Source organism: Paramacrobiotus metropolitanus, unplaced genomic scaffold (assembly GCF_019649055.1).
Source record: "Paramacrobiotus metropolitanus isolate TYO unplaced genomic scaffold, Prichtersi_v1.0 Parri_scaffold0000228, whole genome shotgun sequence".
Lineage (NCBI taxonomy): Eukaryota > Metazoa > Tardigrada > Eutardigrada > Parachela > Macrobiotidae > Paramacrobiotus > Paramacrobiotus metropolitanus.
Window position 1 is genome coordinate 72,053 of NW_026570448.1, and position 25,981 is coordinate 98,033.

Below are 25,981 nucleotides of genomic sequence, written 5' to 3' on the forward strand. Positions count from 1 at the left end.
GCTAAACATATAGGAGCAAAAGTCACAATCGTGCTTCGTTGTAACGCATACTGCGCAGGCCAGCGTATACCTCTGCAGCTCTGGCTCTGCTCTCAGCTCTGCTGGAACTTTGTACTGTTGGAAATTTGTGTGCATCGGCTGTGTTGCTGCTATTATTCAGTTTTTGAACCGCAGATCGGTTGGCCATTTCTACTTTTTCAGTCCTACATCGTGTAGTTGCAGCAATGTCCAATTCGTCCAACGTGACCGAACTGCAATGGAACGGCACCGCCACCTCCCAAGCCGTCTTCTCCGCCGTGACCTTAATCATCAACGCCTACGTCCTGTACCTGCTGATCCGCCACGACAACCTGCGGACCCCGTTCAATCTCTACCTCATCAATCTCCTCAGCGCCAACATCTTCCTCACCCTACCCGATCCATTCCGCGTCATGAACGCCGTGGAACTGCGCTGGTCCTTCACTTCCTTAGCCTGTAACGTGGTCATCTACAGCGATTGGGTGGGCAGCGCCGGGGTCCTGCACGCGCATCTGCTGATCACGTTAAACAGAGTGTGGGCGTCCACCTTTCCCATCTCCTACCGCAATTATCACACGTTTAAAATGGCGGGATTGTTGTGTATTTTAATGTGGGGATACAGCCACTTATTGCCGGGTCCGTTGTTGGTTATTGACTACTTCTATAACCGACCGAATATGGAGAACACTACGGAGTGCTCTGTGGTTAGTGACCAGCAGCCGGGATATGCGAAATTCTTGGAGATTTGGGTGTACGATGCACCAGTGTTTTTGATCTTTTTGTCATATCCGTTTTTATACTGGAAACGGCGCCAACGCGCCAAGGTTTGCGTGGGCCAAGGTAGGGTCGAGTTTCAAAATTTTTAAGTCATCTCCAAAGGGCTTGAAATAAAATTTGGTTTAAAAGAAAGCGAATAAAATAGCATTTTATAGTACTTCCAAAAAATATTTTACAAGAGCAATTTTTTGGCTTGTTAGGTTTAAATGGTTAAACTAAACGATCACGTGTTTACGAGTAGTTACAAGATTCTGACGAATGTTCTTTTTTTGTTACTCGAACTTATGTGATTTCGCTTGAAGTAACTGTTTCATCAGAATTTCTTATACATATTTACAATTTTTTTTCCATTTCAAATTATTCAAAAACGCGGGAGTCCGTTCCATTTTCGAATGCATTTGGTTTGACCTTTGACGTTTTAAATTTGGCATGTTTTAATTTCAACACTAGGGCAGGGATCCACCACCCTCCACGCAGCGTCCAACACTGAAGAGGGCGGAGGGAAGCGAAAGGTCAAGGATGGGCGGCACGGTTTCTGGGTGCTGACGGCGTTGACCTTGAGTATCTTCCTCTGCTGGACGCCGACGAAAATCAACGGGATTCTCACGGCATTCTTCGATAAGGATCTGCCAGAACTGAAGGAGATCGGTGACGTGCTGTACTCACTACAGGGAATTCTAGATCCGCTGTTGTTTGCCATTACTATGCGGGACTTGCGCGAAGCGATTCTGCGAAGCGTGGGGTTAGACAAAGCGCCTTGTTGTGGGAAATCTCTTGCCAGGAAGGGAACGGGAAAGTATTGATTGCGGTGCCGGTTCGATGCTGCCGTTGTTAGTGTAGACAATTGCCCTGTGTACATGCTTACTTCCTGGTTGTCTCGACAGACATCACAATTATGGTTGCTGTACATAAAAGGCTCTTTATGTTTCCAAGAATTGGAGCGGTCGGAATAACGTAACGTCACTGCGGCTTGCCTTATACACGATGCTGTACATGCTTTACATGCATTACCAAAAAACATCCTATTTATATTGGCCATCCTCGCATGTTGTGGCTTTCTGTGATCTTTGTGAAGGCTTATCGGCTTCAGTAAAAGTTTCTGTATTTCACTTCAACCGTTGCCGTTTTAAATCGACGTAGCCGAAAAAGCTACCAAATTGATGAGGTTCTCTGAATTAATCTAATAACACTGACATTTCTAGAGGCTGCATTAGCTAGCGATGAAGTACTGTAATCATGGTACGTATGTGGTTCACCTCCAATAAAATAATAATTCTACATAGTACTCCGCACGACTCCGCACGACACAGTCTACAGCATATAAAACTAACCGGTTTGCAGTATTGCACACTATATGCTGTTTCAGTCAGAACACTTTCTTCTATCGGTGCCCAACAGAATTTTAAAAATTAAAACACGTTTAATGACATTTGATCAGTACAAGTATATTCTGTATGCACACAGCACATGCACGCAATGATACCGTTAAATCGTCATACGGTAAATTTGCCAGTCATACTGTACTTATCAGCTGTCGGTATAAAGAACAGGTATTCTGCACAGTCATCTACAATCAATGGTACGACCACCGCAATGCGCACATGAAAAATACCGGCTCGGCAACAACATCTACTTGTAGAGTCTAAGAGATAAACCACATCGATTGACTGCATTCCGCACTAACCGTAGCGTCTGTAAAAATTATCGGTATCACGTTACGTTGGTATACCTGTTCTTATCAGCCTTTAAGTCTAATTCTAAAACCATGGCGCACCAAGATGCAGGGAAGAAATTCGAGGAAAGCGGCCTTGTTCCAGATATTTTGGATAGTCCACCCGGCGAGGCTCTTAAGGTACGGCGTAATCTTTAGCGTCACAAATTAAATAGCGTGTAATATGTGGTTCAAACGACTTGAATTGTACCATTTTTTGCACGGTTCTCCAGACTTTGTGCCATACGCAGTGTGACGTATTCGCACTGCATTCACCTTCTTTGCTTTAAATAACGAACAATTAGGATTATTATAGCGATAAGTAGCTGTACGACAATCGTACGGAGCCCGAAAATTGGATTCTGCAGGTTTCTTATCCGTCTGGCGTGGCACCGGAATTCGGCAACGAACTGACGCCGCGACAAGTCAAAGACCAGCCGACCGTCACATGGAACGCCAAAGATGGCGAACTGTACACGCTGCACATGTCCGGTACGTCATAAAGAATGTTGAATGTTGTCTACGAGCAGCACATGCTAAACACGAAGGATTTCCGTTATTTCCTAAACAAAACATGTTTGTACCTGATAAATATTTTACAGATCCGGACGCACCCAATCGACAGAACCCGGAAGTCGGACCGATTAACCACTGGCTGGTAGTGAACATTCCGGGAGGTAATATTCAGGCCGGCCAAACTATCACGGAATACCGTGGAAGCCGGCCACGCCAGAATTCAGGTAAATGATTCGTTCATGTTTCTGCCATAGCAAAACTGCACTTTTCTATCAAAAAGTGGTTATAATGGGCTGATTTATTGTAGGTCTGCATCGCTATGCGTTTATGGTGTTCCGTCAGACCGGCTCCATCACTGTGGACAATCCGGATCTGGCTGAGAATCGCCGCAAATTCCCCATTCGGGATTTTGCCAAGCAGCATAATTTGGGCCAACCCATCGCGGGCAACTTTTATGTGGCACAGTTTGACGATTATGTCGCCAGCGTTATTTAAAAAGGCCTCGGAAGAATGTTACGTAATTGGCACTGCCATGCAAAAGCACCATTTTGTTGTATCATGCTACATTAAAAATTTTTATTTCGCATCGTTTGATTATGGAATGAGCCGAAGAAGTATCGGTATTATATTGGTACTAACCGCTATTTTACCGATCTACGTTGGCAGCTCAACTTTTAAAACAGGGTCGTTTTTCATTAGGTAGCTGCAATTACATCCAATAAAACACCACGTTAGCAGCTGCTAACTCGCCCACTTTGGCATTCGAAAGCCATACATATGCAAACATTACTGTAGCGGCGGTTTCAAGTTAGACCACAGAGTTTGTTTACCGGAAAAATGCGCACTGGATATACCCACGCTGCACGGGCAAAATTCACGATATTTTACCAGCAAATCAAAATCAGAGTTCCTTGAGCTGTTGAGCAACGTTCATGTTTTAATAATTCATTTAATTAATTAATAATATCTTGAAATGAAAAATCAGCTAGAATCTGTATTACAGAAGGCTGAAAAGTAATGTATACAAAGCAGAGCTCTGATGACCATGTTGGTTTGTTGTGGTTTTTGGGGGGCCCCTGCACGGGGGAGACGGTTTTTGGTCAGCATTGGTGAATAAGCTTACAGGATGGGCGCAAAAAGGCGATGATTTTCAGAGCTCCGATTTTTAAAAATTTTTGGTGAAAAGTAGTTAAAATTACGTGGAAATTTGCTATCAGAAATAAGAAAATGTAAAATGGGATTTGTGTCGTGAATTTTTCCCGTGCAGCGTGGGTGTATCCAGTGCGCATTTTTCCGGTAAACACACTCTGTGGTCTAACTTGAAACCGCCGCTACAGTACTTACTGCAAGTACTGCGAATAATGTTAATAATGTGGTCAGTCTCTTTACTTACCCTATGGCCTATTCCACAATATCCCTCGCGTTTTCTCCATCTACCGTTAATTATCCCGAGTTCCTGAGATTTTGTATGCTTTCTTATGTTATGTTTTCTTATGGCTCTTAGGTTTTCCTATGCTTTCTCATGCCTTCTTAGGTTACTTATGTTATTTCATACATAGGTTGTCTTATGTTTACTTGTCTTACAGATAGGTTTCTTGTCGAGATACCTACATGTGACATGTGGATACGTAAAACTAAGAGATACTGCCGAGATACGGTGAGATAAATCATACGGCAATGACAAAACAACTTCACAAAATTAGGAGAATACATGGGGGATACGTACCGAATACCGTGGATTACAGCGGGCACTGTAGATACTAATAAAAAGGTACCCTAAAAAATTTAACGTGTAGGAAGTCCAAATCGAAAAATGTTGGCCAGTACTCAGTAGTTTGCTAGTAATTCAATTCTGAAAACATTACCTGCCGCCCTTGCCAGAGTGTTTTACGACGTGAGTCAGGGAAGTAATCGACTATTTGGTTATTCGGATCTAATGGATTATTTGGCGGTTTGCATGACATTGAAAGACTTGCCGGAGATTTGTCGGGTTGATGTACAGGTACCGGTGTGCTCTGTGTGGAAGAGGAGCGCGCTGGCAATAGAATTTTTGGATAGACTGTCAAGAGGAGATTGGAGAGGTCAGATATGCGTCAAGGAACTAAATAGCAGCGATAAACTAACATCAACAAACGCATCTGGAGAGGTCGGCAGGAGAGGACTTACAAATGATTCGAGAATTTGTACCATTAGAGCAGCCCGACGTTGCAGAGTGAAAAAGCGCCCGTGTGCCAACGGGCTGAGCGAAAGCACAAGCAGATCTGACAGATGACAGCTCCGTCTGACTCTGGCGTGAGCTGACTCTGAATTTAACATCAGTTAGCAAGCAAATCGACCTTTTCAATATAGTCGTACAGTGCACTGCGCTGCATGCGTACGGAATGTGGATATGTGAGTGTGCGACCATTTTGTCCTACGTTGTAGCAACATCAGTAAACAGAGCATTAGCGTTATCATCGCACTGCCGATTTGCTCCAGACATAATCGCAGATTGCACAGTATGGATGTAAAGTATTCAGCGCTGCTGTAGAAATTCCATAACGATTAGAGGATCCTCCAGTCTTACAAAGATATTGGCGTATAACAGATTCATTATATAAACACCAAGTTTCGGCTTGTCATTAAGCGCCATAGCGGTAAAATGTATCCGTTGGACAGCAGCTTTACCGCAGCAGAAACGGCTGCCGGCGCAGCCGAGCCGCTTAAATCGAGATTGTTGGCTGTGGTATTGGACGGCATCCTAACCTCCGAGCAGCTGGCGCAAGAAGAACAAAACATACAATTGAATTTCTTGAACTCGATCTTATAATATGTGACTTTGCAGTTTTGCATTGTAAGGGTGTAACGTTAAACCTGCTGTTATTTTTTGAATGTTGTTACTTTACAGTATGCAAATACGGTTTGTGTATACGCATTTTCACACACGAATCCAGGGAAACAGCAAAACTACACCTCGTATTTCTGGTGTTGTTATGTTGCAGTCAAAGGGCATCACAAGATACAGAAGAGCGAAATTAATAAGCGTTCTGTACTTTATCACGAACTCTGTACTTTACCTGCCGTAGGTAAAATTTATTCCATCAATTTCCCGGCAGAATCATTGACATTTTTATTATCACTCAGTTTCTATGTAGAAATTAAATCCGCAGATGTAGCTTAGGATTAGATACTTAGATCAGCAAAATTTAAAGACGGATAACAGGTACTACAGTAGCCTAAATACTGGTATGAATTACGATTAGGAGCAGAAGTAATTATATTCACCGGTAGGACCGAGTATGGTTTTGAAAGTCAGTATGAGAATGGAGTTTTGATTGTGAGTATGAGCATGATAAGTTGAGAAAGGTTATGAGTATGTACTTGTATTAGGTTCATCCCTAGCCTACCTGTCTCATCTTTTTTCAGAAGCTGGTTGACATATGGCCACTGCGACACGCATGGTGCATGGATATAATTCGTAAATTTTGGAAATTCATTTTAAAATCGGAAAAAAATGCTATGGATCTGGGATTGGTTCACTTTCGACTTGATAACCTTGAGTCTTTTACAGCAAAGTTAGAAGAAGATCGGGTAATAACCAGACTTTTGGTACACAACAATGCCTTTAAACTTTTTGCCCATTTTAGTACGCCATATTCCTTTAACCGGATGTTGCGTGCGCAAACGGTTTTCAGAACAATGTTTACAAATCATTTAGCTTTAGAATGACATAAAGTATCACAAAAAAGTAATTTGGAGTGCGCGAAAGCGAAAGTTTTAGTGTATGTATCCCAGTTTTGATACCATGTACCGGGCCATTTCCCTTAAAGCATATCGCACAATAGCAAACTGCATGTGCGGTTTGCGTGCGGTTTGTGCTCATTTACAGAGTACACAATTGACTGGCTGAACGCTTGCGGCTAATAGCGCTAATTTTCTTGTGTCTGTATCGTGTGACCAATTTGTGCTTCCGAAAGGAGTAAACACATCAGTTACACATCCATGAGCATAAGACGTGATTTAGCATCCGTAGAATCCAGGAAATTTCTATGGAAGTAATTATTACAGCTAACAACAGGATCATAATTACTCGTCAACGTAGAGCCTGCTTTTTTGATGTTTTAAACTAGGCACTTTGCGCGAGCGCATTGGCAGTTTTAATCACGTAGATTACCTTGCAAAAACCATAACAGCCAGCTGTACGTGGCGAGTACTGTAATCCCGAAACCTGTATCCTGTAGAAGACGCACGTTCCGTGATACACTGCAATTCTGACATCCTGTGACAGCCTAATTTACCTTATCTTATTAAATTTTGGTATTTGATACTCTTCTATACAGTAATATTGAGTGTTCTCGTTCACAATGCAATTTTAACTTTCTTGTTAATACTTCTATGGGCAAGCTTACAGCGGAACCAGTTCATCGGCATTATTATTTTTTTTTAAATTTCGCACAAAGTTTTGCGATTGATGAAATTTCAGAAAACAACAGTCATAATAACACATTATACTTGTTATTATTATACTTGCTCAAAATTAGATTACATAAAGCAAGCTTTTCGAAAAGGTTACACTTTTCACAACAAGAGCAATGCACAAAAACAAATCCGTTTTGGTTAACACTCGCCCTATTTTCACTGCCTTTCGGCACATAAACTCGTTTGACAAATGCCGATGTATCGAAAAAAAAACGCTCAACCTCAAAATTATAAATGAACAAAATTTAAGGACTTTCGGTGCTCGAAGCGATCACCACTGCCGGTGGGGCAGCGTATTTCAGTTTTCATCTTGCAAATTTCTGAAAATTCCCATTCTTTTCGTTTTTGATTTTTCTCACAAAAAGTGTTTTCTTTTATATTACTTTTGTTAAAAAATTGAGAACAAATGGTGAGGAATCATTTTTAGTAAAAATGTGTCGATTGAAACTCGGCTGGTGCGAAACCAGTCTTTATGCCTTAACGGCGCATAAAAACTCAAACAGGCATCATAGCTCAAACAGGCATCATCACGAGTGTTAAATAAACGAATATATGAATATATGGATATACGAGTATGGATGTACGAGAAAAAAATTATCTGACTGATTTCCCGTTCGCCGCTAACACGTTGTTTCGTCTTCGCTTCTTTCACGGTACCAAAGCATAGGCAAACTGCGCAGTGCGTACTTATTATATAATAATCCACTTTACAGTAGGTATACAAACTGTTATAAAATATACAACGTAATACGTGATGAAGTACTTACGCGTTATGTAACTTGCATACGAAAGAGATGCACCTTCTTAGATCTTACCGACTCAATCGATAGCCGTGCCCGTGTTCAATGTCAAGGCCAGATACTCAAAATCGACAGCAATGTTTAAAAGTAGTGAAATCATACTTACTGATAATTTTTGCAATGTCAGGGCCAGAGACTCAAAGTCGACAGCAATGTTTAAAAGTAGTGAAATCATACTTAATGAAGTTCAGACTTGTGCATGCGGGCACTGCAGTTCACATGTGCTCAGAATATTTCAGAGTCATTGATTGCATGGGCATCAATGCCGGAGTTAATTTTGCGTTCGTTATACCGCGTTGCGGAAAGTTTATGACTATCAGACAGAGAGTGGAATGTAGAGAATTAATTTCTCTACATTCTGATATGTAATGCATCAAGTCTAACCTTATGGAACGATTTTAAAATGCGTTTGAAGGAAATAGTCCCGTTTTGCTTTGCTGCATCGTACTGCCAAACGAGGATGGTGGCAGTATAATAAGAGATTTGGAATTTGGATCGTTTTGGTAAAGTTCTCCTTGAAACGCTTGCCTCAATTTTTCTTGGACACTTTGAATAACAGATTGTAGAGAAATTAATTTCCTACATTTTGGTGTGAAGTGAGCAGGTAAAACTGCTCCAGAAAACTCAGTAGGAGCGCAAAAGGCTTGTACCACTACATACGTGAATGTAAAATCTGACTCTGAAATATCAGCCGCGCAAGTGTGTACAGGGAATTTGCCAGGCCCGTCTGCACAAGACTAAAGCGGCTGTTAGAGTTAAGAGTCATTTCTGGTCGCAAATGTTAAAAGGACGCTGTTAGAGCATCTCAACGTAAACTCTTAATTTACCGCTTTGAAGGAGTTTCTAGATGTTTACTTGGGAAACAAGTGGGAGGTTATGCAGCTATGATTTAGGATTATCAGTATCAAGCAACTTTAGGTCACGGTTCAGTATATTAGGCGGTGAGCTCGTCCTTTATCTTAAGAACGAAAGAGCTAAAACCCACAGCCTCTTCTTGAAGCAGTATTCGACTATCTGTCATTCGGGATCAGGTTATGCGTATCCTGTTAATCTGGCTGGGACTGAAATTCCAGCCTTTTTGAGCCACCTCCGAAATGATCTGAAATCAGATTCGAATCCTGAACAGAAAATATATTCGTTGCGTTTATACTTTACAGATGCGATTGAAAATTTGTAATTTTCTAATTCTTCTGTAGGTATAGTCATAGATACACATATAGATACACATTTTTGCCGCTTGCACGTTCATAATGAGAAATCCCAACAGAAATTGTCATAACCGAATACCTCATCGTACCTACAACACCGCTGCGAAAACTATGCGTACAAGGAGAACAGAAACATCGCTACGGAATGCCTGGTTGAGAAATCCTATCGTGGGCGGCGCCCGTAACACAGAAGGAACGCTGTTCGCCATTGCGCTATAATCACCACCTTCAGATCCTTCAGGGCGACGGCAAACAGCAGCGGATCAAGCACCGTCTGCACGGAGTACATCAGATTCGCCGCTTCTTTCAGCACCGTTACATCCACACCCCAGAACGCCAGCAGCATCCAGTAGATCTTCTCAGGCGCCCAGCAGATGACAATACTACCCGTCAACGCCGTCAACACCCGGAAACCATGACTACTGTCCGCCGTCGCTTTCCCGTTGGGAACCCCGCCGTTTGTCACCGCCGGACTCTCCGTGACTTTCCCTAACTGTTTGCGTTTCCACAGCAAATACGGATACGACAGCAGCATGACGAGCATCGGAACGACGTATACCCACACGTCTACGAACCTAGATATGGCACAACCGGTAAATACATTTCTTTTTGTGTATGAAGCATTTTTAGGGAGAAACTACGAAAAAGAATCACCGAAATGACATACCGAACGCTTCATGACTACGGTCTACGGAGACAGCAATACCATCCGAAGTGTTGCTATTTCTGTATTTCTAGAAGTACAATGTAGGACTAAATGGTCGCATAGCCCCATACCCAGCATTCTGTACGCAAGCGGTGCAGTGCACTTGTACGAAACGGATATTTTGAACTCAGTCGTACAGTGCACTGCGCTGCATTCGTACTGAATGTGGAGATTTTGGGTATGCGACCATTTTGTCCTAAGCTGTACGATCGATGTTGTCTGTATGACGAAAAAGTGGAGATTTATCAAGGCAATCGACTACCAGAGTGCATGAGCAACAAAAACTTACCCAATGCGAATAAATCGCCTACACTTAATATAAACAGAAAAACGTTTGTTCGCACCGTATATGCGTTCAACCAGGCATTTATTTTGCAGTAAGTAAGTACATGACTGTTCTACAAAATATTGCTGTTTCGACGGTACATGTAGTTCCAGCTGGTTCTGTCATTCTAGTAGAGGAGAATCTGTCTAGTCGAGCAAAGCGAGCCATAATTTGCACAAGAAACTGTTTTTCTAATACATGAAGAAAAGCAACGTTGTATATGCTTTGGCACGAACCCGGCATACTGCGGTTGCGCGTCCATGGCAATGGTGCACTCCGTAGCGTTCGCCATCCCGGGGCGGTAGTACAGATAGTCTATTAGCAGTAGCGGCCCAGTTAGCAGGTGACAATATCCGAGCATCAGCAGGCAAAACAACACCGCGGTACGAATGGAATGATAGTTGCGGTAGTGGATGGGGAAGGTCGACGCCCAGATGCGATTGAGCGTGATAGTCAGGTGGCTGTGCAGAACAGCGGCCCCGCCCACCCATTCACTGTAGATGGCCACACTGCATAAGAACGAGGTGAAGTACCAGCGCTGTCGGGTGTAGGTTAAAAGATTGAGCAGATCCGCGAACGTCTGAAAGATGTTGGCGCATAACAGACTGATTAGGTACACTGCGAACGGGGTGTGCAAGGTGCGTTTGATGGCGAATAGAAGGAGAATGTATCCGTTCATGAGCAAGGTCAAGACGGTGAAGATTACTAGTGATGTTGTGGAACCGTTCCATTCGTACTTAATTTCGCTGGAATTATTGGCCATCACAAAACTCTCCATATTTCTTAACGTGGACTTTCTAGTTTCCCTCAATAATGGCAGCGTTAAAATATTGCATAGGCTTTGCTGGAAGTGATAGTGAATTGTTAGTGGTCCGGATGCGAGTTTTAATCAGTGAAGTTGCCTTCCTTGTTTACATTGAATCCCTTAAGGTTTCCGTAACAAGCGTTTGCAGTTTATTCAGCTGTTTCGATGTGTTAACTGGAATGAGTACACCTCCCTGTTTCAATTCATACTGCCGTAGTATCACACAGACATTCAGAATTTCGACCCGCAAAGCTCGTTAATACATCGCCTTCCTATAGTACAGTATAATATAACATTGCGTACCAGTACAAAACAGTGATGAAATGTTGAAATGATTGTATGCAGTGCACAAGCACATTAACGAAAATAACGGTGCTGAACGTATATCAACAAAGAAAAGCAATATGCATATGTACTTCTTCCTTCTAGTGTCTATTTAAAATATAATATGCAATGAAATATGTACATGATTATTACCAGTGTGCACGTTCTGTAGTCAACAAAACCAGGAAATGTCTGAAATTGTTATCCACGACGGCATATTAATCCTACTTTGGATTTAAATGCCTTACGAAGGCTTTTAAACGATAACGTAAGCAATATGGGATCCAAAACTTGCTGCAAGGAGTATATCACATCACCAAAGACTATCTGTAACACGTCCGGTATCGCAGTATCTCCGAACACCTTAAGAATCCCGATAATCTTGGTTGGGGTCCAACATATCAGTGTTATGAATGTAGTCGCCGTAAGGATCAAAAACGCATGCCGGTTTTCTTTCGCCGGTCTCTGTAAACTACTCTTCCCAATGATGGCAGCTTGACAATGGAATGTTTTCCCAACATCCATGGTTCTGCATAATAAATACGGATATGCCGCTAAAATGATCAGAACCGGAACATTATTGATCCAAATCTTTAAGAAGCGGCGCAGAACCGGCTGGGCGCTGCTGACTACCTCGCACTCGGTGGCGGTCTGCATATTGGGCCGATAATACAGAAGATCCTGTAATAACAACGGCGATAGTAATACGTGACAGTAGGTCCCCATCGTCAGGCAGATAACCACCGCGATCTGCGTGGAATGGTAGTTGCGGTAGTTCAGTGGGAAGGTCAACGCCCACATCCGGTTTAACGTGATTAGGAGATGCGCATGAAGGTCCAGGGCGCTTCCAACATGGTCAAAGTATATCTTCATATTGAACAGGATCGAGGTGAAGAACCAGCGCACCTGCCAGGATTCCATCATGAAGAACGGGTCCGCCAGGGTTACGAGGATGTTCGACAGGAGCAGGTTGATCAGATACACGGTGAAGGGCGTGCGCAGGCTGCGGCTTTTTAGGAAGAAAAATAGCAGGCATCCGTTTAGCGCCAATTTCACGACAGCGAAAACACCCACTGCTATAACAGGTCCGTATAATTCCACAGTGCTGGTGTTGGACACATTGGAAGACATGTTTGTGTCACTGAGACGCTTTCGATTTTGTCACTCAGAAACGTAATGACAGTGGAAGAGGATTTTTCCTGCATGTACTCTGTAAATACGTAGGTAACGTGGCTATAAATTGTCATCGCGATCCTGAAAACGCTGAAATAGAGGTCGATACAAAAAAAATGGGAAGCCGCATGAGCCGAACAACAACTACATTAAATGTTTGCCAAAGGGAATCCCCCAGGATTGCAGTTTTGCTTGGCCGTCGTAGTATTTCAACAGCCGATGACTTCAAAAATAGTTTTAATAACGATGCGGCCACGATGAAAAGGCTTTTCTCAAGTCGATGCATTTTATTTAATGTGGGAGCTGTACTGTTATAATTATTAGATTCCCTGGAAAATTAAAGACTTTTTCAAGAAGAGCGATGAGAAGTGTGCAGCTTAATAATTTAAGCACAAGTACATTATCAAGAAAGACAGTTTTATCAGCGAGTTTTTATTCCCTTCAGTTATACGCCTACGTAAGCATTAAGTTGAAGTTTGTCAAGTTGAGCGCTAAACATGCTAGTTATCCAAGCAAGCTAACGATTGGAGGGGACATCTACTGGCAGCTGCACAATCGGTGTAATGTAAATTTGACCGTTGCACGCAGGCGTTGTAACGATAATGTAAAGAGTATGGGATCCACTATCAGCTGCAAGGAATATAAGACATCATCCAGCACAATTCGCACCGATTCCGGCACCGTTACATCCCGAAAAATCCTCAAAATATTAAGAAACTTGGCTGGGCTCCAGCAGATTACTATACTGCCAGTTAAACCGGTAAGGATCCAGAAAGCATGCCGGTTTTCTCCGGATGCAGCCTTCTCTTTCCAGATTTCCGCGAAGTGTCCTCTGCCGCGGGGCAGTGGTGACGGAACCGTTCTGTCCTTGGTTTTCCATAATAAATACGGATACGCTGACACATTTACCAACATCGGGGCTGTATTGATCCAGATTTTCAAGAATCTGCGCAGAATCGGTTGGGCGCTGCTGACCACCTCGCATTCGGTGGCAGTCTGCATATCGGGTCGGTAGTATAGAAAATCTTGCAATAATAACGGTGATAGTAAAACATGACAGTACGTCCACATCGTGGCGCAGATCAGCACAGCGGTTTTCGTGGAATGGTGACTGCGGTAGTGCAGGGGAAAGGTCAAGGCCCACATGCGGTTAAGCGTGATCAGAAGGTGGGCGTGAAGAGTCACTGCACTGCCAATATGGTCCAGATACATTTTTATAATGCACAGTATCGATGTGAAGTACCAGCGTACTTGCCAGGATTCCAGCATGAAAAAGGGATCCGCCAGGGTAATGAAGATGTTGGAGAGGAGCAGGTTAATTAAATACACCGTAAAGGGCGTGCGTAGACGGCGGTTGTTTAGGAAGACAAAAAGCAGGCATCCGTTAAACATAAGCTTCAATATCAGGAAGACTCCCAGAGAGATGGCCGGTCCTGGGAAACCCTCGACAGTGATGTTGGATAAGTTGGAAGGCATCTTCTTGTACAGATAACTTAGTCGCCGTTTTCAAAAACGTATTGATAGTGCAGATGTGATACTGGCGCATACTTTGCATATGTCTAACTATTAACTGTTACCGGGATTAAGGTAACCGTGGATAGATATTCTTTCCAAAAAAATGTGCAGAGTCATTCCTGCTGAGCTAGAGAACTTTTACCAGAGTAATTCCCTTAGGAACGCCGCCCAAAGATTCGATTAAATATTTCAGCAGCTTCTGGCTTTAAAATTGACTATAGCATTTTGCATTCACAATATTACAGGATCTTTAAATAACGATGAATTTTGCTAATATTCCAATAATGCATGACGTATGCCACATCGTATACATATTGCCAGAAAATTTAGAGTTACTGTAGAAAAATGCGTTGAGAAAATTGATGTTATGATACTGTACAGTTTACAGTTACACTGATAAAAAGAGAAACACACGACTTAAAAGCTATAGCTGTATTAGCTATTTTGCTCACCAATAAAGCTTTATAATGGTTATCTTTCAAATTCTTTAACTTTGTTAGAATGTTATCCTTGTTTACATGCGTAAGCGTCTAATTTGTCTAAGCACTTTCACACCATAAAGGCTTGGGTTAGTTTCTCTATAATTTCAAATTATTTGCCTTGTAATGGTAGCATTGCCGCGCCCTGGACTATGGTTATAACTTGCTGACTCAAGTTTCTTGATGGTTTGCCCAGGGGATTCTTAACAGTGCTGTCTTAACGAATCCACAACGGAATATTGTTAGGTAATCAAGCAGGAACTCTGTTACCTGTCTTCCGCACGATCAATACCTGCCGATAATCATACAGCTTTGAAGTAGGTGCCATGCAACACCAACGAACGAAAGAACAAACAAAATTATGACAATGTTTTAATGGTACAAAACCGCTTTAAATGCTTTATCACACGGGTACGCACACGCGTCAGAGAAACCGTAAAAAGCATCGGATCCAGGATCATCTGGCATGTGAATATAACATCGACAAACGCTATATCAATCCATCTCGGCGTTTTAACGTCACCAAACACTTTGGCGATACTGATGACTTTGGCCGGGGTCCAGCAAATGAAAATACTGACAGTCAAAACGGTCAGCACCCAGAAAGCATGCAGGTTTTCTCTCGATTCCGCTTTCTCCTTCCTGATTTGCACGCGTCGCTCTGTTCCACAGTTCATTTGAGATGAAATTGTTTTCCTCTTCGTGTTCTTAGTTTTCCATAACAAATAGGGATAGGGTAACAGGATAACCAGCGCTGGCATTGTGTTAATCCAGATTTTCAGGAATTTCCGCAGGACTGGTTGGGCGTTGTTGACCACCTCGCATTCGGTGGCAGTCTGCATATCCGGTCGATAATAAAGCAGATCGATCAACAATAACGGCGCTAACAATAAATGGCAGTACAGTGTCATCAAAAGGCAAATGAGGATAGCGATTCTCTTGGAATGGTAGTTGCGGTACGACAGAGGAAAAGTCAGCGCCCAGATGCGGTTCAGGGTGATTAGACAGTGGGCATGGATACCTAAAGCGCTTCCCATATGGTCTAAATAAATTTTGATGTTACACAGTAGGGATGTGAAAAACCAGCGCAGTTGCAAAGATTCCATAATAAACAAGGGATCCATTGAAGTTTTAATGATATTCGAGACCAGTAAATTAATCAGATACACGGCGAACGGTGTTCTTAAGCTTCTGTTGTCCAGGAAAATATACAGCAAATATCCGTTCAGCAGGCACTTTACTGCAGCAAAGACGGTTATGGTCACAGCCGACGAATCGAATTGTTTATCCGTTAAATTGGAAATATTCACAGACCTATTTTTCATGAGGATACATTTACAGGCATCTTTTCTTAGCCTAATAATAATAATCATACATTTAATGTTAATTGCCTGTGAGCAGAGAAGCGGCTCACGTAAAGCGACAAAATCTTTCAAAGGATTTCAACGTATTGCGCCGTGGTGCAGTGGTACTGCCTACGCGGATCTAACGACGTAGCCGGGGTTCGATTCCACCATCGGCGCCTTTTTCAGCCGTTTCTCGGTTTCCCTCGGATTGCGCCCTGCTTAGATGGTAGCAGATCGTGGTTCGGTACGTCCACTTCGCCTATGAGACCAGTGTGCTAACCTCGAACGGGAGGAACAGAGCAAAAATGAATAAAATGATAAAATGAAAAGAGAATGCGGTGAGCCGGAGCCGCCGCTTAAAGGATCGCTTAGTCTCGCTACGAGGACGTAGCGAAAGCTGCAAAGGGGGTGTGAGCAGAGAAGCGGCTCACGTAAAGCGACAAAATCTTTCAAAGGATTTCAACGTATTGCGCCGTGGTGCAGTGGTACTGCCTACGCGGAACTAACGACGTAGCCGGGGTTCGATTCCCCCATCGGCGCCTTATTCAGCCGTTTCTCGGTTTCCCTCGGATTGCGCCCTGCTTAGATGCCCATAGCCTAGTGGTAGTACGTCTGGCTTTAAGATTGTATGTCCTGGGTTCGATTCCTAGGTGGGTAACTTTTATCTCATAAAATCAAACCAAAAAAAGTATAAAATTTTCAAAGTAAACAAAAAATTTTCCAATAGCCTGGTTTGCCCAACGGTTTTCACCTGAGGGTAATAAGTCTCCGTAATGGAGTTTGGCTACTGTAGTACGATAATAATAATAAAAAATAATAATAATAAATTAGCGGTGCACAGGTTTACGAGACACATCTGCATTCAGTAGGTTTCCAAACTAGCTCGGCGATGGTAACTGTACTACCCACGCGATTTTAGGCGATGACAAAGTTAAAGTTGTTTTCTCTGTTGATGACCGGAACAAGTGATTGCGCAGCTGCACTAACGGTACACTGTCATTCGTGGCTTTAAGCAAACATGCCAAACTTTTGCATTCAGCGGAGAAACTAGTTTCCGGTGCCCTCAGTGGAAACTAAGCACGCTGGTCACTTTACGAACAAAAACAAAGTAAAAAGAATTATCCACCATCCGATTTTTGTTCCGCTTGTTTATTTTGCCTGCTGAACCATTTTTATCATATACTTAAGTAAAATAATAAACATAGAAATACGAAGCGGTCTTTGGTTCCGCATGCTGACTTTTGCATGGGTTTTGAAAAAAGGCAGTTGGTCCAGTGAATGAATGCGACCCTTAGTGGCTGCCCAACAAAATTGTCCAAAGTCAACAAACTGATCGATGTTCCTCTGTATTATGTAGAAAGCACCTCCGACAGAACGCAGAACCGGCAGATTGACCACGCAAACTAACCCGTATCCAGTACTGGCGGAGTCGCCGATACGGGTTAAAGAAAATGAACCAGTACACGGTGTCAAAAATGGTATAGGTACATAATATATTAAACTTTCGCTTTCGCGCACTCCGAATCTTTTTTTGTAATATTTTATGTCATTCTAAAGCTAAATGATTTGTATACATTGCTCCGAAACAGTTTGCGCGCGCAACATCCGCTTGCGGAGATATGGCGGCCAGAGTCAAAAAGAGGGAGGAATTGTGAGAGGGAGGAATTTCTGCGTGGTCAAAAAGAGGGAGGAATTTTTGAAGCGAGGAAGGGAGGAATTTTGATATGGTCAAAAAGAGGGAGGAATTTTTTCGAAGTTCAAATGAAGTACTTAGGGACCTCGAACCCAGGTCTCCGAGGTCGCCACCATTATTTTGCTCATTATATACACGCTTACAAGGGATGAGTCGAACTGAAGTACTCGGGACCTCGAACTGGGTTCCTGAGGTCGCCACCACGAGATGTATCACATATGCACAGTTTGCTGTGCTGAGTCGATCTGAAGGGCTGGGGGTTCTTAGAACCGCGTCTCCCAAGTCGCCATCACGAGATATATTTTATATGCAAAGTTTGATGTGCTTTATCAAACACTGCTGGAGGACGTAGAAACCAGGAATATTTCTAAATAACCCAAAATTTCTAAAAATTTCTTAATATTTCTAAATATTTTCGCTGATATTTCTTATTATACATCTACATATCCCTAAATATATTTCAAAGTAATCCAGATATTTTTCGACGTATTCCTAACTATATTTAACATCTATAACTAAGAGCCCAACCTGCAACGCCGATCCTGCAGCTTCAGCGCATACGTGTTACTGCTTACGTGTTGATGCCTTATAAATTTTAAATTAAACCGCTCTCCGTTTGCCTTAAGGGCGTAGGAGACCATATACTAGGGGATATTACATATTATACGAGATTTCAATGAGTTTTACAACAAACCGGCACATCAAAAAGTCTCATTATGAAACATTATGTCATGTGTCGTTGTGTTACAATGCGTCATTCGCAGATAAAGGAAATGCGCTGTTGATTTGCTTTAAAAAATCAGTGTTTCAAATACTTAATACCGTTTTAGCAATACTTCGTTTTTCCACTGCAGTTTTAGAATCCAAACAGTGATAAAATAAAGAAACTTTATCAAAATATAGTATGAATTTATGATTCAAAGCTTGCGGTGACCATTAAAAAAATTTGATCTGAAGTGGTGATCGAATTTATCTCTACAGTAGCATTACATAAAGTAATTTGATTACAACATATTCAGCAGGGATAAAAACGTAGAGGTTCTAGATAAATAAAGTTCGGCATGCTAAATATTTTGATACTTAAATGTTTAGGTATTTTGAAGTGAAATGACAGTTTTAAAAAAGCTTGTTTTATTATCCAGTTTTATATTTGCGGTATTTTACTTTTCCGATATACTCAAACACTCTAATCAGAGTTTTAACGTCTACGGTTTACGTAACACAAAATAGCAGAGCTATTAAGGCCTCGTCCAGAATTTGAAGCGAATTTCGTTGCGATACAGCAACTCCACCTCGCGAGGTGGCTTCGCGTAACGTATCTGTAGGCGTGGCCACTGCCTACAGCCACTTCGTGCGGTTGAGCAACCGTACCATAACGAGATTCGCTTTGAATTCGGAACGAGACATAGAAATTATATTCAGCCCTTAACATTGGCAGTAAAGTTCTGTTGCGAATCGCTTTTCATCATTGTGTAAGTGATCCTGTGCAGATGAATGTATACGAAATATATAGGAAAAAAATTCAATGTAACTGTTATATCGGTGTTTCAGCGCAAAATTTTTGAAAACCAGATTATTGCCTCAGATAATATTCGTTTTGAGTTTAGGCTATTGTACCCGACCAGTGCTGAAGTGGATTTCGGGTAGCTACTTAGATTTAACCTAAGATAATGAGCCTTCTTATGGTTTTAAAGATGGCAGTATGTATTGGTAAATCGAGATTAGGGCTATTATTTACTTCGAACTTTGGCTTTTCGAGATACTTAAATCTACATACACATCTAAGGTATTTTGGCATCTATATTGAACTATTCAGATATCCCTTGTTTTCAGTAATTTTGATATTACTATATTATAGCCACCGGCCTTGATATTCGTGTTCGAAGATTCAAATATCTATGTAACTGTTAAGTTTTTTTGTTGTTTAGGTTTCTTCACGTTTTAAACAATTTTAAAAAAAATAAAAAAAGTGAAGTTTCCACTCGTATGGTGATTTAAGTGAAACACTATGAAAATGAATGAGCCATGGTCGCTTAAGTGAAACACGCGAAACAATGAATTCCACAAATCGATTTTCCTTCGGCGAAGTTTAGGTACTTAGGTGTGAGGCATTTTAAAAATATTTACGAGTGGAAGTTGTGTTTTTAGATCTGTTCAGATACTGTAACCAGAAATCTGGAGATCCGATAACCGAAAATTTAATAGATTCTTAAAAAATTTAGAAATATTTGAAAATATTTAGAAACAAAAATATTTAGATAGAGATATTTAGAAATAGAAAGTCTTTAATAGGCAATAGCCACCACGATAACAATGACTGCAAGCGCCGGTACACTACTCAATAGTTAAAATTTAAACATTAAAAAAACAGACATTTAAACATCAAAAAAACAAATAGAAATATTTGGAAACACTTAGAAAGATTTAGAAATAATTAGAAATATTTAGAAATATTTAGAAATATCAAGAAATATTTAGAAATATTTGGAATATATGGTACATATCGTGATGGCGATCTCGGTGACCCAATTCGAGAACGCCCAGCACTTCTGTTCGACCCAGCACAGCAAACTGCGCATATGTGGTACATATCGTGGTGGCGACCTCACGGACCCAGTTCGAGGTCCCCGAGTGCTTAAGTTCGACTCATCATGTTAAACTATTTAGGATTCACCATGTAAATCGGTGGCGACCCAAAGGTCACGAGGAGACCTAAAGGTCACTGGCACTTCCATTTCATCGAACCTCAACATGTCTTGAATTACGACCCGGGCGAGCGAAGCGAGCCCGCTTGATAAAGTAATTTTGGTGCGACCTCGGGGACCAGAGTTTGAGGTCCCCGAATAATTAAGTTCGAGTCAGCCCTTCAAACTGTGCATATAATGAGAAAATCTTGGTGGCGACCTCGGAGACCTGGGTTCGAGGTCCCTAAGTACTTCATTTGAACTTCGAAAAATTTCCTCCCTCTTTTTGACCATATCAAAATTCCTCCGTTCCTCGTTTCAAAAATTCCTCCCTCTTTTTGACCACGCAGAAATTCCTCCCTCTCAAAATTCCTCCCTCTTTTTGACCCTGGCCAATGCGACGATGGACGCGGATCACTCGACTGCGCCACACACAAGTCTGTAAACAATAATTATTATCAGCATTTCAGCTAAGTAGTTTCTCGGTCGTAACCGCGGTGCACGAGTTAGTAAATTATGCACTATACTTCTACCTGACAGATAACTTTCTTTAGTTTGTCCGCTTTCTTGGAATTCCCGCCCACTTTCAACCGCTGGAGTAGCTTCTGCAGTTTCTGCTCACGCCGCATCGGCAGCGCCGCCTCCAGTGCAACCCACACTGCGCATCCGAAATTAGCAGTTGGCGCCAGGCGCATGGTAATGTGGATGTCCTGCCGCGGGCGAAATTGTTATGCTTGAACGTCTTCCGTCCCGGTCCGCTAATACGAGAGACGCAGTTCAATCCCACGACACATTCGACCATGTGGATGGTCTCACACGGCAGATTGTGTCAATCGGTAATAAGGAAGTCCTCGGGCCAGCAATATTCGACCGCCGGATCTACGTTCACATGCTGCTGCCGATGAAAGCTGCATTCGGGAGAGTAGGTAATCTTGAAGTCCAGTTGGACGCGGTGCAGAAGCACGATACGCAATTTAATGGATGGTCGGTGATCAGCCACTTGCTGTATCATGTCGCACACCATCTTCGTGCTGAAATCACTCGTCCCTCTCCGTTCATCGCGTGCGTAAGGACAACGCGCTGTGTGTCGGGGCGTAGGCAGTGGTAAACCGTTGCCAGACGAAGGAAATTGGAATGTCCACAAGGGATGACAACGGTGGAGCGCAGCGCTGGCGCATCCATGAGACGGTTGCACACAGCCCGCAGCTCCGTCTGTTCTAAAGTTCCCAAGTGGGAAACGGCCTCCTGCCACAGTTCCGCCGGGAGTACCATACGGTCATCGGTGGCCGGAATGTGTTTAGGTGAGTCCTTGAACAGGCTGAGCACCGTTTTGCGGAAGCGGTTAACGATTTCCCGATCTCGGCAATGAACTCTACAATTCTACAACACACATGGCGTGGGAACCATTCGCTAAATGTACGAGGAGGGAGCAAGCATCTTCGGTAGCGCGTTCGAATAGTCAAGACTCTTTGAACACTGTGCGTAAAGTGTGCGACAGCATTATTCACTTAACAGCCACTCGTGGAATGTTGCCCATCTGCGTTCACCTCACCGTCAACCGTGGATGGGTGCCCTGATGGCCTGATCGACAGTGGCCAAGTTAAACGTGGATTGCCAGCCTTGCGCGGTTGACTGTTAAGCCAGATTTGCAGCCGACGAGTCTTCAAAGTGTCTTGACTATTCGAACGCGCTACCGAAGATGCTTGTTCCCTCCTCGTATGGGAACCATTCGCTTACTTACCCACGAATCGCCTTGACAGACGCTACATCCATCTATCTGCACTATCGAGATGGTAGACGTATTGCGGCTTTCATTCCACAAGACAGGTAATCGCCGTGCAGTCGCTATGAAGGCCTCTGCATCTCCAATGATCAGCGAACGCAGTTCCTGGCCCAGCACCACACTACACTTGATGAAAGTGTCTGGACCGATGCTATCGTATTATAAGGCACTATTGGTGCCATCACGAACGGAGCGAATGCGTACGAGCGGGACGAAATCGGTGCAGCACCCTCCGGCGTCCTGCATGCTTTAACGGACAATGAAATGGCCCCATCGTAATACCCGAGTTCGTTCGTGCTCCCTACGCTGCTCATGTCACCAAGGACCTCAATCCACGGATCCGACGGCGTCTCCGGCACCAAAATCTGCACCGGTATGGGTGACAGTTGTCCGGTGTAAAAGAGGCCGCGATTCAATGCGTGTCCCAGAAAGACCTGCCAAATGAGCATATTTCCGGCGCTGATTGGGACAGAGTAGATCGACAAATACACAACCACTAGCAGACCCCGCGCAAATTGCGCGGTGTAATACTGCAATGGACAAATCACCACTCAGCGCAAAAATAAAACTCATAACTGCAGGTACTGTGTGTAAATATATATGTAAAGTGTAAACTCATAACTGCAGGTTTTATGAACGAAGCGCAGAACTCTATAATACATACACAAAATACAGAAAAATGTCCCTGCACATTGCACAGTTGATGTCACTTGATAGTATCTACTGGAAAATTTGCCTGACAGTTTAATTGACTGCATAATGGCCTAATACCTGAAATGCGAACTTTTAAAGTTTTTGCTCTCCCAAAGACGGGTGAACTTTTTGTCTCCGATCTGTTTCTTTATTTCCAGATCAGCCGCCATTAGTTAAATTTCGTGCAGTTGCAACATAGGGACCCTGTACTTTATTAAAACTTGTTCTCCCCTCTTTTTCTTACCATTCTGAGGTTTTTCAACGAATCCGATAACACTTAACAGTTTACTTTACTTTAAATCCCGGTTTGAACACTAATGCACCACTGCTGCTGCCCTTCCACAATCAGTACACTAATAAGTGAAAAATGAAAACAGTACCTAATAGTCACCTTTTTTACTGTTACTAATTTGTTCACAGAACAAATTACTTTGTTCACAGAACGAAGTTAAACCACTTCAGTTAAATAAGGACATAAGCATTTCGTTTGTATTTCCTTCTGCGCTGTTAGCTCTTTCTAAAATCGAGGACTTGTACGCGAAATTTCTTGCATGCTTGCTGTCCGCTCGCGCAGCAGCTCGGCATCGCCTGAGGCTCCGCCTTCTATGACAAACTAACGGAAGTATTTCAAGTTTCCCGAAAATTCTCTTGTTCTCAGTAGTCGCTGGTCAGTAAGGAAGCATGCATCTACCTTGCCCGGTACGTGGTACCAAATTCGTGTATCTGTGCGAAAACTTCCACTTCCGCGCGCTCCCAAACCCTTTTTTGCTTTGTTTTATGACAAACTGCGGCCAGATGATTTGTATACATTGGCGTAAAAACTGTTTGAGCGAGCAACATCCGGTTCGCGAGCTATGGGTTTATGAAATTTCCAAAAAGTTTAAACGCGTTCAGGTGTACCAAAAGTCTCGTTATCAACCGATCTTCTTCAAAGTTTGCAAGTAAACGCAACATATGCATGAAGATGGTTTTTACACGGAGCCACAGTTCCGACATTTTTTTCACGTTCTCAAACGGATTTTAAAATTAAAAAAAAAACGGTGTAACAGTGGTTCGGTGTTAAAACGATCTTCATGGTTATGCGCATTTTGCATTTATCTGTAGTATGTACCGGGCCAAATCGCTTAAATGCAATTTTCGTCTAATGACAGCCAAGCAGTCGCTCAAATGTGCAGCTGCCAGCTTGCTGCCCTTTAAATCAGCCCCAAACACGCAATTCCGCCTTTCTCGAACATAATTTTTCCCCGAATAAAAATTAAAAGTACAGTACTCGCAATTCCGTAAATTTTTAACTTCAAAGCAATTCAGTGCAATTCAGTTGCAAGTTTTCTTAGGCAACCACCCGTGGAAGCGTGGCAACTTTAAACGGGTCAAACCACTGCGAATGACAGCTCCTTGGGAAATAGTTTTGAGCAGTTTCCATGCTTGAAAACTTTGTTATGTCTTTTTGCTCAAATCATTTTTCTTGAAGCCAAATACCGTTAAAAAATTTATAAATTCATTCAAGACCACGGAATAACACGTAGTCGTGATTCAAGAACAAAAAAGTTTTCCCGAGTCTAACTTGTAGGTTGCTAAATTCGTTTTGGCTGTCGAGACAGTGGTGGGATGGTCGGTTTGGCAGTGGTGGATTCTTAGCTTTTCCCATAGGCTTGCAATGTTAAAGTTTTTGCAAGTTTTCTTTCAAAAGTTTGTTTTTTTCTCAAATTCGACTTTTGCTGGCAAATCTGTACGTTAAGGGCTATCGAACGACTTATAGATATTGGAGTTTGGTTGAGTGCAGCGTTAATGCATCGATGACACACACGGAATTTTGTTAAGGCTTATCCTTTTATTTATATAGAAGATTGGCAATGTCCACTACGAGACCGTAGCGCATCCGTTGATCGCTGCCTAGAACGTAAACGGCTGTGTCACAGTGCATTCCTCTCGGCATGGTTTACAATGTTTGGCATGAAATGGGTTCAGGGTACTAGTAATTATGCGATGGAGATTGGCCAAAACTGGATACAGTGCGCACTGAGCGGTATTCGGCAAAACCTTGTACGAGTACTGAAGTAAGTATTGGATCCGCAAGCCGGAAGCCCAAATGGTTTGCTTGTTTAATCAGCTTAATATCTACAACAATCAGAACAACCCTGCACGACGTTGTAGAGGTTGCGGGAACGAATGCTATGTAATTTCAGTGTTTATAAAACCTAGCACGCACCAAGTATGGAGGTTTTTGATCTTTTCTATCCATGCCCCTCCTAAGATCCGTTTAGTGAAAGCCTGTTTGACCATGATGATCATCTTCAAAGTTTAATACAGTTGCGTTTTTGCGATTTTTAAATAAAACTAATACTGTACTCGTACTGCTTCTCCATTCTCAGTTGGGGTAGATGTACATACGCGAGTATAAATTGTTCCAATCTGCGATTACCGTCCAAAAAGTAAGATGAGAGCTGTCCAATCAAAACGCTTGTCGGGCAGTGCCCGCACTCGCAGTGGAATCATCTACTGGCATATTAAAATTGATGTCGTAATTGCCAACCCAAGAGCTGGTTCCACTTATTATCAGTCTGTCTGCATCACCAGACACCAGTCCATCATCATTAATTTTTATTGCTGGTTCAAATGACCAGCTTTAATTAAGCGGCCTGCCAGCGTTTCACAAGAATCTGCTGGTGCCTGTTTCAATTGTTACCGCGTTGTGATCGAACAGGGAACTGCAGGCAGATCTTTCATCAGAGTGTGAAGGATTTGCCCGGTAAGTTGGGAGCCGTGACCTTTTGAAAGCTGCGATGTAGTTCGAAACTATACTGCGCTCGCTTCGTACTTTGTGAAAATATTTCAACCTCATTTCTGATTGTGTCGGGTCAGGCGAAAAGCGCTCTAAAATCGACCACACGAAAATGGAGGAGCGATTTGACGTTGTCGGGAAGGGGTTCTCGATCTGGCATTCGACGGAACACCACCTGGGCCATG

General features: G+C 42.6%; 5 protein-coding genes across 5 annotated transcripts; 2 read left to right on the forward strand and 3 right to left on the reverse strand.

Annotated features, from left to right (window-relative positions):
- The first annotated feature begins 224 nt into the window (after positions 1 to 224).
- LOC129601309 (neuropeptides B/W receptor type 1-like) lies at positions 225 to 1,844 on the forward strand. The gene is made up of 2 exons (XM_055500085.1): positions 225 to 858; positions 1,246 to 1,844. Exons 1-2 carry the CDS (start codon positions 225 to 227, stop codon positions 1,596 to 1,598), a joined length of 987 nt encoding a protein of 328 aa, XP_055356060.1. The 3' UTR covers positions 1,599 to 1,844.
- A 594-nt stretch (positions 1,845 to 2,438) lies between these two features.
- Positions 2,439 to 3,606, forward strand: LOC129601305 (protein D2-like). The gene is made up of 4 exons (XM_055500080.1): positions 2,439 to 2,647; positions 2,875 to 2,998; positions 3,109 to 3,246; positions 3,330 to 3,606. The coding sequence occupies exons 1-4, from the start codon at positions 2,561 to 2,563 to the stop codon at positions 3,515 to 3,517; spliced, it is 537 nt and encodes a 178-aa protein (XP_055356055.1). The 5' UTR covers positions 2,439 to 2,560; the 3' UTR covers positions 3,518 to 3,606.
- Positions 3,607 to 9,651: 6,045 nt separating this feature from the next.
- On the reverse strand, positions 9,652 to 11,297 carry LOC129601310 (galanin receptor type 2-like). Its single transcript, XM_055500086.1, has 2 exons — positions 10,756 to 11,297; positions 9,652 to 10,063 (listed from the first exon to the last, which is right to left on the reverse strand). The coding sequence occupies exons 1-2, from the start codon at positions 11,295 to 11,297 to the stop codon at positions 9,652 to 9,654; spliced, it is 954 nt and encodes a 317-aa protein (XP_055356061.1).
- Positions 11,298 to 11,849: 552 nt separating this feature from the next.
- Positions 11,850 to 12,779, reverse strand: LOC129601311 (somatostatin receptor type 2-like). The gene has a single exon (XM_055500087.1). The coding sequence runs from the start codon at positions 12,777 to 12,779 to the stop codon at positions 11,850 to 11,852; it is 930 nt and encodes a 309-aa protein (XP_055356062.1).
- Positions 12,780 to 13,358: 579 nt separating this feature from the next.
- On the reverse strand, positions 13,359 to 14,297 carry LOC129601312 (alpha-2C adrenergic receptor-like). The gene has a single exon (XM_055500088.1). The coding sequence runs from the start codon at positions 14,295 to 14,297 to the stop codon at positions 13,359 to 13,361; it is 939 nt and encodes a 312-aa protein (XP_055356063.1).
- Positions 14,298 to 25,981: the final 11,684 nt, after the last annotated feature.

What these genes read in the sequence shown, in the direction of transcription:
- LOC129601309 (XM_055500085.1), top strand. Translation starts at nt 225, where the DNA reads ATGTCCAATTCGTCCAACGTGACCGAACTGCAATGGAACGGCACCGCC. An exon ending in CAAGGTTTGCGTGGGCCAAG is followed by an intron (nt 859 to 1,245) that starts GTAGGGTCGAGT and finishes TTTCAACACTAG; the next exon opens with GGCAGGGATCCACCACCCTC.
- LOC129601305 (XM_055500080.1), top strand. Translation starts at nt 2,561, where the DNA reads ATGGCGCACCAAGATGCAGGGAAGAAATTCGAGGAAAGCGGCCTTGTT. An exon ending in CACCCGGCGAGGCTCTTAAG is followed by an intron (nt 2,648 to 2,874) that starts GTACGGCGTAAT and finishes TGGATTCTGCAG; the next exon opens with GTTTCTTATCCGTCTGGCGT. An exon ending in GTACACGCTGCACATGTCCG is followed by an intron (nt 2,999 to 3,108) that starts GTACGTCATAAA and finishes AATATTTTACAG; the next exon opens with ATCCGGACGCACCCAATCGA.
- LOC129601310 (XM_055500086.1), bottom strand. Translation starts at nt 11,297, where the DNA reads ATGGAGAGTTTTGTGATGGCCAATAATTCCAGCGAAATTAAGTACGAA. An exon ending in GCGCAACCGCAGTATGCCGG is followed by an intron (nt 10,064 to 10,755) that starts GTTCGTGCCAAA and finishes TGCCATATCTAG; the next exon opens with GTTCGTAGACGTGTGGGTAT.
- LOC129601311 (XM_055500087.1), bottom strand. Translation starts at nt 12,779, where the DNA reads ATGTCTTCCAATGTGTCCAACACCAGCACTGTGGAATTATACGGACCT.
- LOC129601312 (XM_055500088.1), bottom strand. Translation starts at nt 14,297, where the DNA reads ATGCCTTCCAACTTATCCAACATCACTGTCGAGGGTTTCCCAGGACCG.